Below are 14411 nucleotides of genomic sequence, written 5' to 3' on the forward strand. Positions count from 1 at the left end.
ATGTACACTGAAGAGTTATTGTACCATTCACGGTAGGCCACAGTATGTTACAGGACAGCAACATTTAGTATAAAGCATATTTAATTATTCAAACATTGAAAAGACCTTATTATAAAATAGAGTCATTTAAAATACTGTGCGTCTTGGGCTTCCCTGGTGGCGCAGTGGTTGAGAGTCCGCCTGCCGATGCAGGGGACGCGGGTTCGTGCCCGGGTCCGGGAAGATCCCACATGCCGCGGAGCGGCTGGGCCCGTGAGCCATGGCCTCTGAGCCTGCGCGTCCGGAGCCTGTGCTCCGCAACGGGAGAGGCCACAGCAGTGAGAGGCCCACGTACCGCAAAAATAAATAAATAAATAAATAAAAATAAAATACTGTGCGTCTTATACTGAGGCTTTCAAGTATCACACCAAGGACTAGGTTAATGGTTTTACCGTTACATGAAAAGGAAAGACACAAATTGCTCCGATTAACTAAAAATCATTACAAGCCTAAAGAACTAGAGGAAAAAAACCCAACTCTTGACTTTAAATTAAAATTTTCATATATCTGTATTCAAGTGAGTTAATTAGTTTGGGAATAAGTTTGGAAAAGAACTGGCTTTTTCAGAGAGTTTTTAAAATCAGCTTAAAAAATTAAAGTATGTAAACAAATTTAACTCTTACAACCATACAAATAAGTCAATAAATATATTTAATTCATTGGATATTTCCTCTAATCTAACACGAAGGTTTAGTATGTTAAATTGTCATAATATATGTTAGAAAGAGAAAAAAAAAGGCCCCAGAGAATATTTTATTAGTTCCAGGTTTGCCACAGCCATGCTGTAATCCTTATCTTGTTTAGCAGTGAATGAAGTCCCCAGCAAACTGGTAGAGTGTCCAGGTTGCAACTATGTTACAATTTCACTCTGGTTCTGGAGTAATTGAGAGGACACTTTTTTGTTTAATAGAGTAGTCTCCAGGAGACAAATCCTGCTTTCAGTTTGCCCCTGAGAGTAGTGTTTGTAAGGGTATTTTCGTCTGACTTTCATAGTAATGAAAGGGAGAAACCTGGAAGCCGGTTTAATATCTATCTTTGTGGCTCTGCGTGCAACTGTGTGTTTCCTGTCTCTGGAGAAGGAGAGCAGGTTGTGATGGCAGTCACCGTGCTCCTGCACTCGACTTTGGCTGTCACGGGGATTCACCCTTCTTCTAAATAGTTACTTTCAGAGATGAGATTAAGAAAAGGCTTTTTGTTTGTAAGTAAACTATGAATAGATCCTGCTATTTTTTCCTACTGTTTTCTTGGTGTGTATTTTTTAATATAAACTTTAAATACCAAAGCATAACAAAACAGAAATTAAAAGCTCAAAATCTTAATTAATGGGGCCTCAACATTTAAAAGGTCTTTGTTGTTTTTCTCTTGGCTGCGTGAGAGAATCTGTGCCTCCCTCTGCAGGACCCAGCCCTGCGCGGTTCCTCCCTGCATGTCTCTGTATGTTTGCCATTTTAAAGTTGATTTAGAGTTTGCTACTTCTAGTGATTTTCAGTGCTCATGAATTTCCTTGGCTTTCTCCTAGCCTTTCATTTCCATCTAAATTAGCCAGCTCTTCTCCTAATGTCTTATTTTAAATTTATTTTTGGCTGCGTTGGGTCTTCGTTGCTGCACGCAGGCTTTCTCTACTTGCGGCGAGCGGGGGCTGCTCTTCATTGCGGTGCGCGAGCTTCTCATTGTGGTGGCTTCTCTTGTTGCGGAGCATGGGCTCTAGAGCACAGGCTCGGTGGTTGTGGCGCACTGGCTTGGTTGCTCCGCGGCATGTGGGATCTTCCTGGACCAGGGCTCGAACCCATGTCCCCTGCATAGGCAGGCGGATTCTTAACCACTACGCCACCAGGGAAGCCCCTCTCCTGATGTCTTTTTTCCTCCACTATCATCTTAATAATGTGCTTCTCTGTCTTCTTATGGCCAGTATGTGTGTATGTATGTATATATATGTTCTGGCTTTAAAATAATTTAAAAATTTGTTCCTTGTTTTTTAAGTTCTTCTCCATATTTGAGAGACTTTTTGGGTGCGTGATGTTGTGAGCACTGTCATCATAGTGGTTTCCAAATCTTGCTGATATGATGACTTGGTGGACTTCTCAATGAATTTTGTTCCCGGGCACCATCACAGATATTCTGATCCAGTTAACTAGAGAAGTTAGTGTAGCAGCATGCCTTGGACAGGTTAATTTGTTCATTCGTTCAGCAGATACTGATTGAGCACCTACTGTATGCCTGTATTGTGCCAGGAGCGGAGTGGACAGGAAGACGTAGAAGCTGTGGTCCTGGAACTCACATTCCATTATTAGCTGAACCCAACCACAGGGCCACACCAGGTCATGGTGATCCTGGGAAATAGCTGGGTTTGCCCAGCTGGGTTAACCAAGCACCGTTCAAAACTTAAGATTTCTATTACCAAAGAGAGGGAGAGTGGCTGTTGGTTGGCTGACAGCTGTCTCTGCCATAAGCGAGCCCAAATGAAAATAATGGTAGCCAAGCTGAGAGGCCACTCTTACTCGCCTCCAAACTGAGATCTGCCTTTTGAGGTTCAGCTCAACATGTCAAAACACCTGAGTGCAGACCTGGCCTGAACAATGAGTATGAGTAAGGTGGAAGGTTGAGGAATAGCATATACAAAGGCTCTGCTGTTGGCAGATTCAGGGAATGGAAGGAAGTCCTGTATAGCTGCGCTTAGAGGAACAAAAGAAGAGGTGACACAGATGAGGCGGTAGAGACAGGTAGGAGTGAGAGCATCATCTACAACTATTTTCCCTTCAGAGGCATCTTAAAATGAGTGGAAGGTCTGTGCTTCTTGTTCAGGACCTCCAGACTTTACTGGGAATTCACTGGAGATTTGTAGCAGAGGAATAATAGTGAGATCCACTTTGACTTCTAAAAATATCATCTTGGGTTCTAGGTCCTGAAGATCACTGGGGTAACGAAGCAGAAATGAAGCAGTTCAGAGACCATTTGCAGTGGTCTAGGTGAGAGATGGGAGGCGCTTGAACTGGATAGTGGCAGGGAGTTGGAGAAAAGCGGACAGATTTGAAATCTACATCAGAGGTCGAACAGCTGGGGCTCAGTGATTACTGCTTATGGAAGATGAGAAAGGGTGCAGTGTTGAGAGGACCTGCAAGGCACCTGGATGCACGGAAGTGACACTGACATTGGACTTGAGGTAGAGTAAGAGCAGTTTGGGTTGTGATCATTTTAAGATGCCTCTGAAGGGAGAATAGTTGTAGATGACATGGTATTTTAGGCTTCGAAAGGTAGTTTAAGCATTCAGAGAAACAATGTCATGATACCCTCTGGGAGTGTATCATATGTTTTTCATTTAATAAATGTTAAAGGTTACTGTTTTAATTCTTAGATAGAAGCATGTTAGAAAATTATGTTAAGAAGGAAGTGTTAATTTTATTGCTTAAAAAACTGAACATCAGAAGGATTAAAGAAGTGTAGGGATTTAATATCTGATTCATACAATGACCATAACATGTTTCATGGAAGAATAAAAGACTTTAACCTTGTAACTTTTTCCTAAAGCAAATAATTATTTGAAGCATTAACTTTTCTGAATGTCCGTAGTTTCTAGAGTGCAGCTTAGTTAGGAAAAAGGATACTTACAGACATCACAGAGATGTTTCCGGTCATGTAGGTTTTATGCTAATGTTATTCCTGAACATTTATTTTTATCTTCTGTTCTTTACCCTTGTGTTTCTCTTTGTGATCCTAAAAAGTAAAATTAAAATTTATGGGTTACAGCGATTGATTTATTTTTCCTGAGAAGACACATCTAAAAGTCAAGAGAAAATTTCTGTCACTTCTCTGAAAAGCTCAGCTCTTTTATGTCACCTCCCTTCCTAACCCCCGGTTGGCATAATTGCTTCATTACTCAGCCCATGTGCACGTGGCTTGCACTCTTCTATTTATACCTGTTTGCTGTGTTTACTCATGTAATTCCCTTCTTTTATCCATGGTCACTTAGTGCTAAGAGGGTAAAAGTGGAGAATTGGTGGTAATATTATTCATGTTGCAGTGAACTCCCACTGGGCTCAAACCCAGGTTATAATTCCTCCTGTGATGGCTGCTTTAGAAGCCTGGATTCTCGTTGTATGAAAGGAATTTGAACATTTGATAAGAGCAGTGAAATGACGTTTATTCTGAAGTTTTTTTTCACTGTTTAACTTTTTTTTTTTGCAGGGGAGGTCTAGTATGATACCTAATTAGACTTCAAAAATAATTTATATACAGACTAAAAAATGTCATAATAAAATAAAATGTCAGTTTTCAAGTCATCTTTAGCCATCGGAGATTGAAGCTTACTTTGTTAAGAATAAAAAGAGAAAACAATTGATACTTTTTCAAGATCCCATGATAGGATTTTGTGATAATAGCCATGTGACCAAGGTTCCAAATGCTTTTCTGAATTTAGTTATATGTGAGTATAAACTTTAGGATCTCATGGAAAGATGTACATTTATTTCATAACTAAACTTAGAAGTTTGGAAATTAAAGCAGAAAATGCTATTTCCCAGACCAAGTATTTTAAATAAGTGCAGAAGATATATTACCTTATTTATAGATAAAAACTGCTAAAAGCTATTTAGCTCTGCAAAGCGTAGTGGTAACTGGTGATAATTTACTCCAGTGGTCTAAAGGACAGGAAAATAGCAAGGCTGACACAATCATTTTATGTTAGAGTAATATCCTAATAGCTGAAGCTGACTATTAAAAAACGCTTTCATTTTTACAGGCTGTTTTTGAGCTCTCATTGGTGCACACAGAAACGCTTAACTCAGCTGCCCTTCTGGTCTCTGAAAAACAGGAACCACCTCAGACCTACTGGCAGTCGAAGCCCACCTAGAGTAGGTCAAGGAAGAACTCCTTATGTGCTGTTTGTAAAGGTTGAAATAATGTAGAAATAGGCAAAGGAAAAACTTAACCATATTTCTTGCTAGTCTCACATGTCTGTTTGAAATTATATAGTATGCTCATATAGAATAGCACCGTCCAATAGAAATATAATATGAGCCACATATGCAATTAAAATGTTTCTGGTAATCATGGTAAAAAGGAATAGGTGAAATTAATTTTAATAATGTATTTTATTTAATCCAGTATATTCAAAATACTGTTTCATCGTGTAATCAATAAAATTATTAATGAGGTATTTTGCTCTTTTTAAGTCTTCAAAATCCAGTGTATTTTTTTTTTTACACTAATAGCAAATGCTAATTTGGGCTACTCACATTTCAAGTGCTTGTGCATCTAGTGGCTACCGTTTCGGACAGTTCTAGAACAGGTATTTTCTTCTTTCCTATTTTGTATAGAGCTCTTGAGGAAGTTCAGGAGCTCTCACTGACTAATTCTGGAAGTGAAGGCTACCTCGTTATGATTTGGTTAGGAAGGGCCTGAGGCAGTGTGATGAATACCCTGGATAACTTACGCATTGATTAAGTAATCAAGGACTTGGGGTAATAAAGGGTGAGGGATGGTTTGACTTGCCTCCAGTCTCTGGGAGCATATGTGTCATGCTTGTCCTAAGGATTCTTAATTTGTGGAGAACTGAATTGTCGCTTCCAGATTTTATAGAAAAATACATCTTGAGGAATTTTCTTTTACAAAGATACAAGGCATGACATTTAAAAAGTTTCTTTGTTTTCTAAAGTAAAAATTAAAATAACCCAATCATTTTCTTTTTATAATACTTTGGAAGACTAGAATCTTATTCTTTCCATCATAAGCCTTTTTAGAGGGCAATAATGAAATACATGTATTGATTTTCATCCCCATTGGTTTTTTTTCAAAGGCATTTGAAACCTAAAAAATAACATTATTACAGACTTAAGAATAAAGGATGTTAAGTCAGAGGTTTGTTTTTGCATCCTTCAGCTGTATTTATTTTTGAATATGTGGGTTACCTAAAAATATGCATTAATTGAGGTTAGATTTTAATAATGAAAACTTCTTCTTAAATGAATCCTAATTTATGCACTTTGTGGGCTAAATGAATTAGGGTCTAAACTTTTATCTGAATCTATGGCGCTTGGGTATAAATTGAAAAGATCACAGCTATGGGGAAAGACCTATACTGCAAAGGCCTTTCTGCATAGATTATGAACATCATAACTCAATAATTTTTTCAAAACTGTGGTTATAATTGGACCCAATGGGGGTCTCTGTCTTTGATCAGATCACAGTAACTGTGACTTTACACTGGAAAATGTCACTACTGTGAAGGTTTATCACCTGTAGAGCTGGTCCTTCCTCTGATGCTGTGTTCCTTTCTCATTAGCATTATTCAAAGTTTAGTTGTTAATTAGGTTGACACTTCAATTACAATCATCATCCACAAGAGTAGTCAGGGCTGCTTGTATAAAGAAATAAAAATATTCCTCCTTGCATATATATGTAAAGGAGGAATGACATTGTTTTGTTATCTGGTAGTATCGTAAGGGTAAGAACATGCTCTGATAAGGGAACAATCCAACCAGAATTTGTCCCATCAGTTTTTTCTTAAGAAAACAGAATTTCTACGTGACTTCACGTTCGCATGTAGAGCATTGACAAGTACTGTATATGAGCATCAATGGTATTTTTTAAGTGTGCAGAGTGTAGTTTTTATTATCTGTGAAAGGAATTGGTCAAGTGAATTGGATGCATAGGAACAGATCACATCACCTCCCCTTTAAAAACTAAGAGTGAGCATCAGAAGGTTGATTACTCTTAGAAAATACTCGTCTAAGTAAGGGCTGTCCATAAATAGCATGCATTCTCTAAAATACACACAACCTGAAATTAAAGGATGCAACTGTATGAAAAATTATAACAAATGCAGGTGCCTTTTAAAATTTCACAAATTCCTAGATAATATATTTTTCTTTGATCTTAAAACATTAATGTGATTACTGGTTCATAAGGCAATAACGTTGACCTCGAATCCTGCATGTGGTGGTGGAGAAAACTGGACAGAACTGGGTTGAAATCTCAGTTTTGCCACTTAGTAGCCAGATATTGAGGGCAAGTCGATTCACATGTTTGAGCCCCTGTTTCTTCATAAATGGTAACGTGAGTACCTTTCGTAGAAGACTCTGAAGATCAGATGGGACAATGTCTAACGAGCACAACACAATTCCCCACTTGTGGTAGGTTCTCAGTAACCTTAACTTCCCTCCCCTCTTTTTATCTAATAATGGTGAAAACTATTCGACAAATGACTGGAAAATTATTTATATATACAAACGAAGCTTCCAAAAAATAAAATTAACTAGCAAGCAGTCGAACGCTACCCAACCGGCTTCATCTCCAAACAAGTAGACACATGTTGTAATTGCTAAAAATCTGCAGAAAAGTGGCTCACAAGCAGTTTACTGTAAAATAATTAAAGCTTATTTATGTCAAGAGGCCTTGGGAAAAAAAGAGAGCACAGACCAATTTGCATTAGCTCATGACTGTGGGCCCCTGCTTTCCTTTCAATTAACAGACCAGCAGGTGCTCCCTGACTTAGAAGATAAGCCGTCAGGCAGAGGATGAGGCTCCGGCTGACCTGCACACGCTGCGGTCCGCCTGCCCATTGGGCTCGTGCCTCGCTGTACCAATCTCTGAGGTGTGAATTTAACGGTTCCTCTCTGTCCCGCAGGTCTCGGCCCTGAAAAATAAACTGAAGAAGCAGTCTACAGCTACGGGGGACGGAGTGGCTAGGGCCTTCCTGAGGGCGCAGGCTGCTTTGTTTGGATCCTACAGAGATGCACTGAGATACAAACCTGTAAGCGTTTTATTTCATCACTGTTTTAATGTGCTCTTGTGTGGAAACATTTTAATATCCCACCCGAAAAAGTATCGTAAAGGTTTTTGAAAATACAAAATAATATGCTTTAACACATGATGTTCCATCTCCAGTTTCTTGACTTTATGGTTTTCGTTCTTTTAGTAAATAACCCTGAGTTAATATTTCCCACATTCTCTTGCATAGCACCTTGTTTATTATTCTAAAATTGGAATTCTTACTCGTAACTAATTAATGAGGTGTGTTACTACGTCTTAGAGTAACGACCCAATCTTGTTAGGATTACTAAGAAATCACCCGGACAGTTGGGTTTATTAGATCAGAGTTTAGAAATGACAAGTACAATGTGAAAGTTTAAAAATATTAGAACTTGAACATTTTGCAACATTTGGAAATTTATTGTCTTCCTAATTCGTAACACTTTTCTAAGTGGGCTGATCTATTTAGCATATCCTAGCTCAGTTTGCCATTTCTTTCTTGTTTTAATAACCCCCAAATTATTATTATGTAGAATTGTAACCCAAGTTGTTAGATGGTCCATAAAGGTATAAATTAAAATATGTCTTTTTCTCTCGGAATTATTGGTTAAGCGTGTTAGTCTGATTTTACAAAAATGATTACACTGCCCTTTCATGACCAGGTGAATAAATGGATTAAAAGTATTGAGTTAGTAATGAGTAATAAGACCTGTTATCTAGTGGATACTTCACCATTGTTAAGGCTGTGTAACCTCGACCCATTTCTTTAGTCTCACTCGACTTCCATCTTATTTGTAAAGTGAGAATTCTTATACCTTCTCTGTCTACCTTTCAGGGTTGGTGTGTAAATCCTGTCATAAACCATGAAGCACTAAACAAATGTGAATGGGTTATATGCTTTCCGAGCTGACTTCCAAATTAGTAGTTCCCACCCAGTGGCTCTTGTACCTCTGAGGAGTTATTGAGTTAGGCAGATCAGCTACTGTCTCTGGAAAAGTGCATGTGGTCTCATTTGCATGCTGATCTTTTTGAAATACGTGTGTATATTTTAAAACATTATATAGAACTCATAGTACCGTACAGAGTATACGTATCTCACGTGGGGGAGTCTTCAAAAATTATTGACAGTGATAGGGTCTCATTCTTTAAAAAGACTGGAAACCAGTCATCCACACTACAGTAGAGCATAGTCATTAAAATTAGTAAACATCAATTGAAACAGAAAAATGGGTTTGAAAGACAAAATTAGTTTGCTGCATTTAAATACTTAATCTATAAGCTACATTTTTCTTTTCATTTTCCTTTTTAAATCTGTAAAAGACTTCAGATTTGAGGAAAGCAGATTGAAGAGAAAATTTTCTTAAATGATTTAAATTATCAGTGTTGTTAGGTGATGGTTAAAATTATTAAAATATTCCATCTTGAACATTAATTACTTACTGTAGTTTTTGTAGCTTGATTTTCTACCTCTTTGAGCTTGATTGAGCAGATAGTAGGGTTACAGGATTTCAATGACTGACTTTTTTTTTAAACATCGTGAAAGCCAGATTCTCAGCATTTGTGGGAAAATAATTTTGTCAGAGAATGTCTTTCCTGTTTATTGATCACAGCTTATAAATTTATTTGTTAACTTATCTACATTTTTCCTTTTTATGTTTGATGTTTTCTCCTTTCCTTTCTACTGCTGGTTCTTTCTGGGAGTTGGGGGATGGTATTTTCATTCTGTATGCCTTCACATTTCTTTTGACTCAGTCTTTGAATGAAAGCTCAATTTTTAAAGTATACTGAATGTATTTGGACGTTTTTTTCCTATATATTTTCAAAATAAATAGTTCTTAAGGAAAATTATTTATTGTATATAAAATATTTGTTGTTTTAGGTATTATCTTTACAAATAACCATGGTCTCTTTTTTTGGACATTTATATAGCAGGCATATATCTTTGATATATTTTCTGATGGATGTTAAAAAAAAAAACAAAAGAGCCAAGTTTAGAAGTTACAATTATTTCATGGTTTTGTCTCTTTTCATCATAAATGTATTTTAGTGGTATCCTCCAGCTACTGGAGTACAATTGGAAAGGAAAATATTACAAAATAGCTTTTAATGGATATGAATTCTTTAATTAGGGATTACTTTTTGAAATTTCATGATTGTTTGTACACACACAAAAATTGAACCAGTATTTCCCTTACGTTTGACAAAATTGAACCTGTTGATTGGTCTGTGACGGACCAGAGTCTCAGGGCCCTGCCTTCGCCTGTTGTTCAAGGCCCTCGTGATGGGCAGGTGGTCTGTGTCTTCCTTTATTTTTTTTCTAAACTTTGACCTCAACTCAGAGAATTCTGCCTGAGGCTCTAAATGTCCCAAGCTTCTCAGGCTTCCAAACCCTTATTTACAATGTTCTTTCTTCCTGGCAGTGCTTTTATCTTTCTAGCTTTTAATGGCCATCTAGTTCTTTCCTGATCCTTGAAGCAGTAGTTTATAGTGACACTTTCTTTCTGTGAATTGATTATATTTACTTTCCTTAACACATTTCTTTTCTCTCTCTTTTTTTTTAAACATCTACCACTTCTGTGCAAAGTTTGAGGGTCCTTAGAGTTTGGTGTGCTGCCTGACAATTTGCAAGGGTCTTGAAAATCTGCTAGTTTTTTTTTTTTTTTTTTTCGGTACGCGGGCCTCTCACTGCTGCGGCCTCTCCCGTTGCAGAGCACAGGCTCCGGACGCGCAGGCTCAGCAGCCATGGCTCACGGGCCCAGCTGCTCCGCGGCATGTGGGATCCTCCCAGACCGAGGCACGAACCCGTGTCCCCTGCATCGGCAGGCGGACTCCCAACCACTGCACCACCAGGGAAGCCCTCTTTTCCCTTTTTAAAATATTATTTATTGTAGTTCTTACATTATTATTTTCCCAGACATTAATAATGTATTAATTGCTATTACAATAATAACTGTTGAGTGCCCACTGGATGCCAGGCATTGATGGGCCCTTTGAATTAACTCTTTCACTTAATCTTTACAAGCCTCAAAATATTACCCCTTTCATTTTAAAGGTAAGAAAAGTGATGCTCATAGAGTTTAAAAACCTCCACTAAGGTTCCCCAGCTGGTGACGAGTGGGGCTGCATCTGGATCTGTCCTTCCCACGGTCCCGGTCCTGCTTCAACGTGGAGTGTTTCGTTGCATTAGGCCTCCTTCCTCATATCATCTACTCCTTAAGATAAATTTTCTGAACTTACATTTCTTCTCAATGAAAATATATGGAAGGCACTCGGTATACATTTACGTAAAGACTGAACAAACAATACACAATGTTAAGAATTTTCTCAAAAGGTGCAGATGGTATAGGCGTCTCATAGAGTCCATGTAAGTTTGTGAAGTAATTTGTTACTCATGCCATATATTTCCATGCATGGCTTTGTCCACTAGGGGTGACTGCCGCCACTCAGACTGCTTCTTCCTCTTCCCCCTGCACCCTCTGCAGTGGCACTGGGGAACCAGTTGGTTGTGGGTTGTGAGGGAAAGCCCTCAGGATGATCTGAGTATTCACTTTCAAATGCACATGCCAAATACTGCCAAAGAGTAACTTATTTTATAAATTAAGCACTTAGAATGTCTAAGTGACAACGCTTAATATGTTCTCACTTTTCTCCTAGTGCCTAATTTACACTCTCTGAATGACACACTGGCATGATTGACAAATAAGTTGTACCTGCTCTTAATTAGAGAGAAAATTATAAAACTCCTTAAATTTTTGGAAAGTGATTTCAATAAAATAATGGGTGTTTTGTTGGTTTTGGATTTTAGCCAGCAGCAAGTTAGCTACTTTTTAAGAATTCAAAAACAGGAGATCAAGCTAATGTGCTAAATAAATGGAAGAAAAGTGCTATGGGCACAGAGTCTAAAACAGAGCTTGAATCCTCATTCTGTGGCTAACTAGCTGTATGACTTTGGGCAAATAACCTCTTAGTGCTTTAGTTTCCTCATGTGTTCAAGAAAAAAAAAAAACAGTAATACTTCTTGGGTTGTTCAGAGGATAAAATCAGTTCATATATGTAAATTACTGGAGCAGTGCCTGGTATATATAGTTAATGCTCTGTGCATTAAGCTGTGATCATTAAAAATGACATTTTAGAAGTAGTACATTTGGTAAGGAAAATTCCCTTAACGTAACTAAAATAAAGTACCCTCTGCTGATCCCCCCAAAAGAAAAACATTGCCGTAAACATGAGAATACTTTTAAATGATTGCACTAAATAACCAATAAAGGGTCATCATTTGTACCTCTGTATCATTTGTATCACAAGCTATTAAAAAATAAAAGTCAAATTTTTGACCAACAGCTAATGCTAAAGAAATGTTTGCCTGAGTTAAAATATTGCTTAGTATATTCAAAAGCATATACTTTATTACCCTAAGAGCATGGAGATAATGCTGAAGTCTGTTCCTTTGAATATTTAGGATGATATCATTAGGTTCAAACACTCAAGCTTTTCTGGGCTGCCGTGAGCCTTGCTAATGGATAAAAAGGAAATTCTTTTTAAAATAAAGATTAGCTAGTAATCTGGGCTCCTGTTTGACTAGTAGCAAGAGCTGTCCTTCAGACATTTTTTGGATTACGTTCCTTTAAAACATTATCAGCGAGTTATATTTTGTGATTAAGTTCAAGCAATTTAAGTACAGGATTGACATCCATAATTTAGGTGGCCAATCACTAAATCTTTGCCTTAAAGCTTCCATTTAACAAATTTGTAACTGCTAACTTGTTAGAGACTTCAAAATCCGAGTTGGACAGTTTATGTACTCACCCCTCGCAGTGGTGTGGTTCCCAAAGCATGTGAGGTACCCACTCATCTTATTACCCAACCTTGAGTACCTTTTGACCTCAAGATGGTTTCTACAAAAGAAGTATTTGGTATTTGGCTTTCAGATGGAATATGGTTGCACTCTCTTTCCGCTCTTTTTTTTTTTTTTTTTTTTTAACTAGTAGAGAGGGAATTTTGCTTAATTTTTTAGCAAAAATGTAAAAATATTGCCCAACTAGTATGGGGCAGGGAGAACTGGGGACTTGGCTAGTAAGGGTTCCATCTGTATATCACTGGTAATATGTGTCATGAGAATAGAGGATGTTTGTCCTTAAATTGTGGGGAAGAGAAATGTATTTTATCATAGTATGTATAAAATTAATACATAAATCTATTGATCTTTTAAAGTGCTCTTGTTTATCCAAAGTGCTAGAAGCAGCTGTCCCTAAAAACAAAATCAATTTCTTTTCCCATCTTAACTTGCTGAATCACAGGCCAGTGGAACATTGAGAGCTATGTTTTTTCAAGACAGATCTAATAACTTAGGATACACTCCTGTAATAATATGTACATAAGAGAAGATTTTTATTAATGACTAAAGTTTATGATGTGAACATGCGACTTTTCACGAACGATTCTCAGCAATTAAAGCAGCATTGTTTTCGTGGTCACTAAACTGAGAGTAGATATGCCATAATAATAGCATTGGGACACTTGGAAGACAGATGCTACATAGCCTGAAAAATCTTTATTACTGTTTTCTACGAGAACCTAACTATATTTTAATATTCCCACGAGACAACTGGTAGCCAAATCTTTCAGATAATTTAAAAATGTAAATATACCGTCATTATGCAGACATTTTTGCTTAGTTTGTTTATACTCCTTATGAAACAGTGACATTACATATTACGTCCAAGTGTGCTAAGGAACTGAATAAGTACCATGTTGATGCTTTGGATTTTACTTCACATTTTTGTACAGTAGCATTCTTCCTGACACCTTCCTTTATTTTTTTAATCAATATGAACTTTTGCTAAGTCATACACATTCTTAAAGCATAAAGATCTAGTCTATGTTTTAAGTATTTTCTTGCTCTTGCAAAGTTTCCCACCCTGGAGAATAGTCTAGAACTTTAAACACATCTATTCTTAAAAATAAACTAAAGTGTTATATTAATTCAATAACAGTAACTTCTCTGAAGCTGAACATAGTAATAGGGTAGGAAAAACAGCTCCATTTCATCCATATCTTACCTGTGCCTTAATTATCTTATAAAAATAATTCAGATAGTAACTAGTGGGTATTTCTGGAACACACAAGGTACTGTGTTGGGTGCTACAGGGAATGCAAAGATGTACATTTAATACAGTGCAGAAAATGAGTGCTAAAAGAAAGATACAAATGTCTCTGGATATCCGGAGGATGGAGAATTTACTTCTACAGGTAAATCCCGTGGTCCGTATGGGCCAGATTGATGCCAGTGGAGGGCAGTTCTGAGTAACTTAAATGCCGTCAGGTAGGAGTGACTTGCACTTCCTGGCATCCTGCAGGGGTGGCACCCTTTTTCTTCCCAATCATTAGTCATTATACAAGTGACTGAGAGTGACATTGTTCTGTGGATAATCATGACTCTGCTCTGCTTTTTCTGTTTTAAAAGGTAAATCAGTGTGAGCTTTGGTGTTTTTACTATTGTCAATGGGTCCTCATCGTAGAGTGCTGGTGTGTTGTTGATTCATCCTTAGAATGTGTTTGTTGACTGACATACTTAAATGTGATGGTGAGCAGTGTGCTGGTGGTTCCTTTCTGGAAAGTCTGGTTCT

At 37.5% G+C, this 14411-nt stretch overlaps 1 protein-coding gene across 3 annotated transcripts in view; it reads left to right on the plus strand.

The window, feature by feature from the left end:
• Positions 1-14411, plus strand: part of DENND1B (DENN domain containing 1B) — a 250682-nt gene that overhangs the window by 153808 nt on the left and 82463 nt on the right. For all 3 annotated transcript variants that reach the window (XM_082833223.1, XM_082833224.1, XM_082833225.1), the window contains one exon: positions 7661-7786. In XM_082833223.1, the coding sequence (XP_082689349.1) occupies positions 7661-7786 (126 nt within the window). The remainder of the gene's footprint in view (positions 1-7660; positions 7787-14411) is intronic.

This window comes from Leucopleurus acutus, assembly GCF_964270905.1.
Source record: "Leucopleurus acutus genome assembly, chromosome: 2".
Classification (NCBI taxonomy): Eukaryota; Metazoa; Chordata; class Mammalia; order Artiodactyla; family Delphinidae; genus Leucopleurus; species Leucopleurus acutus.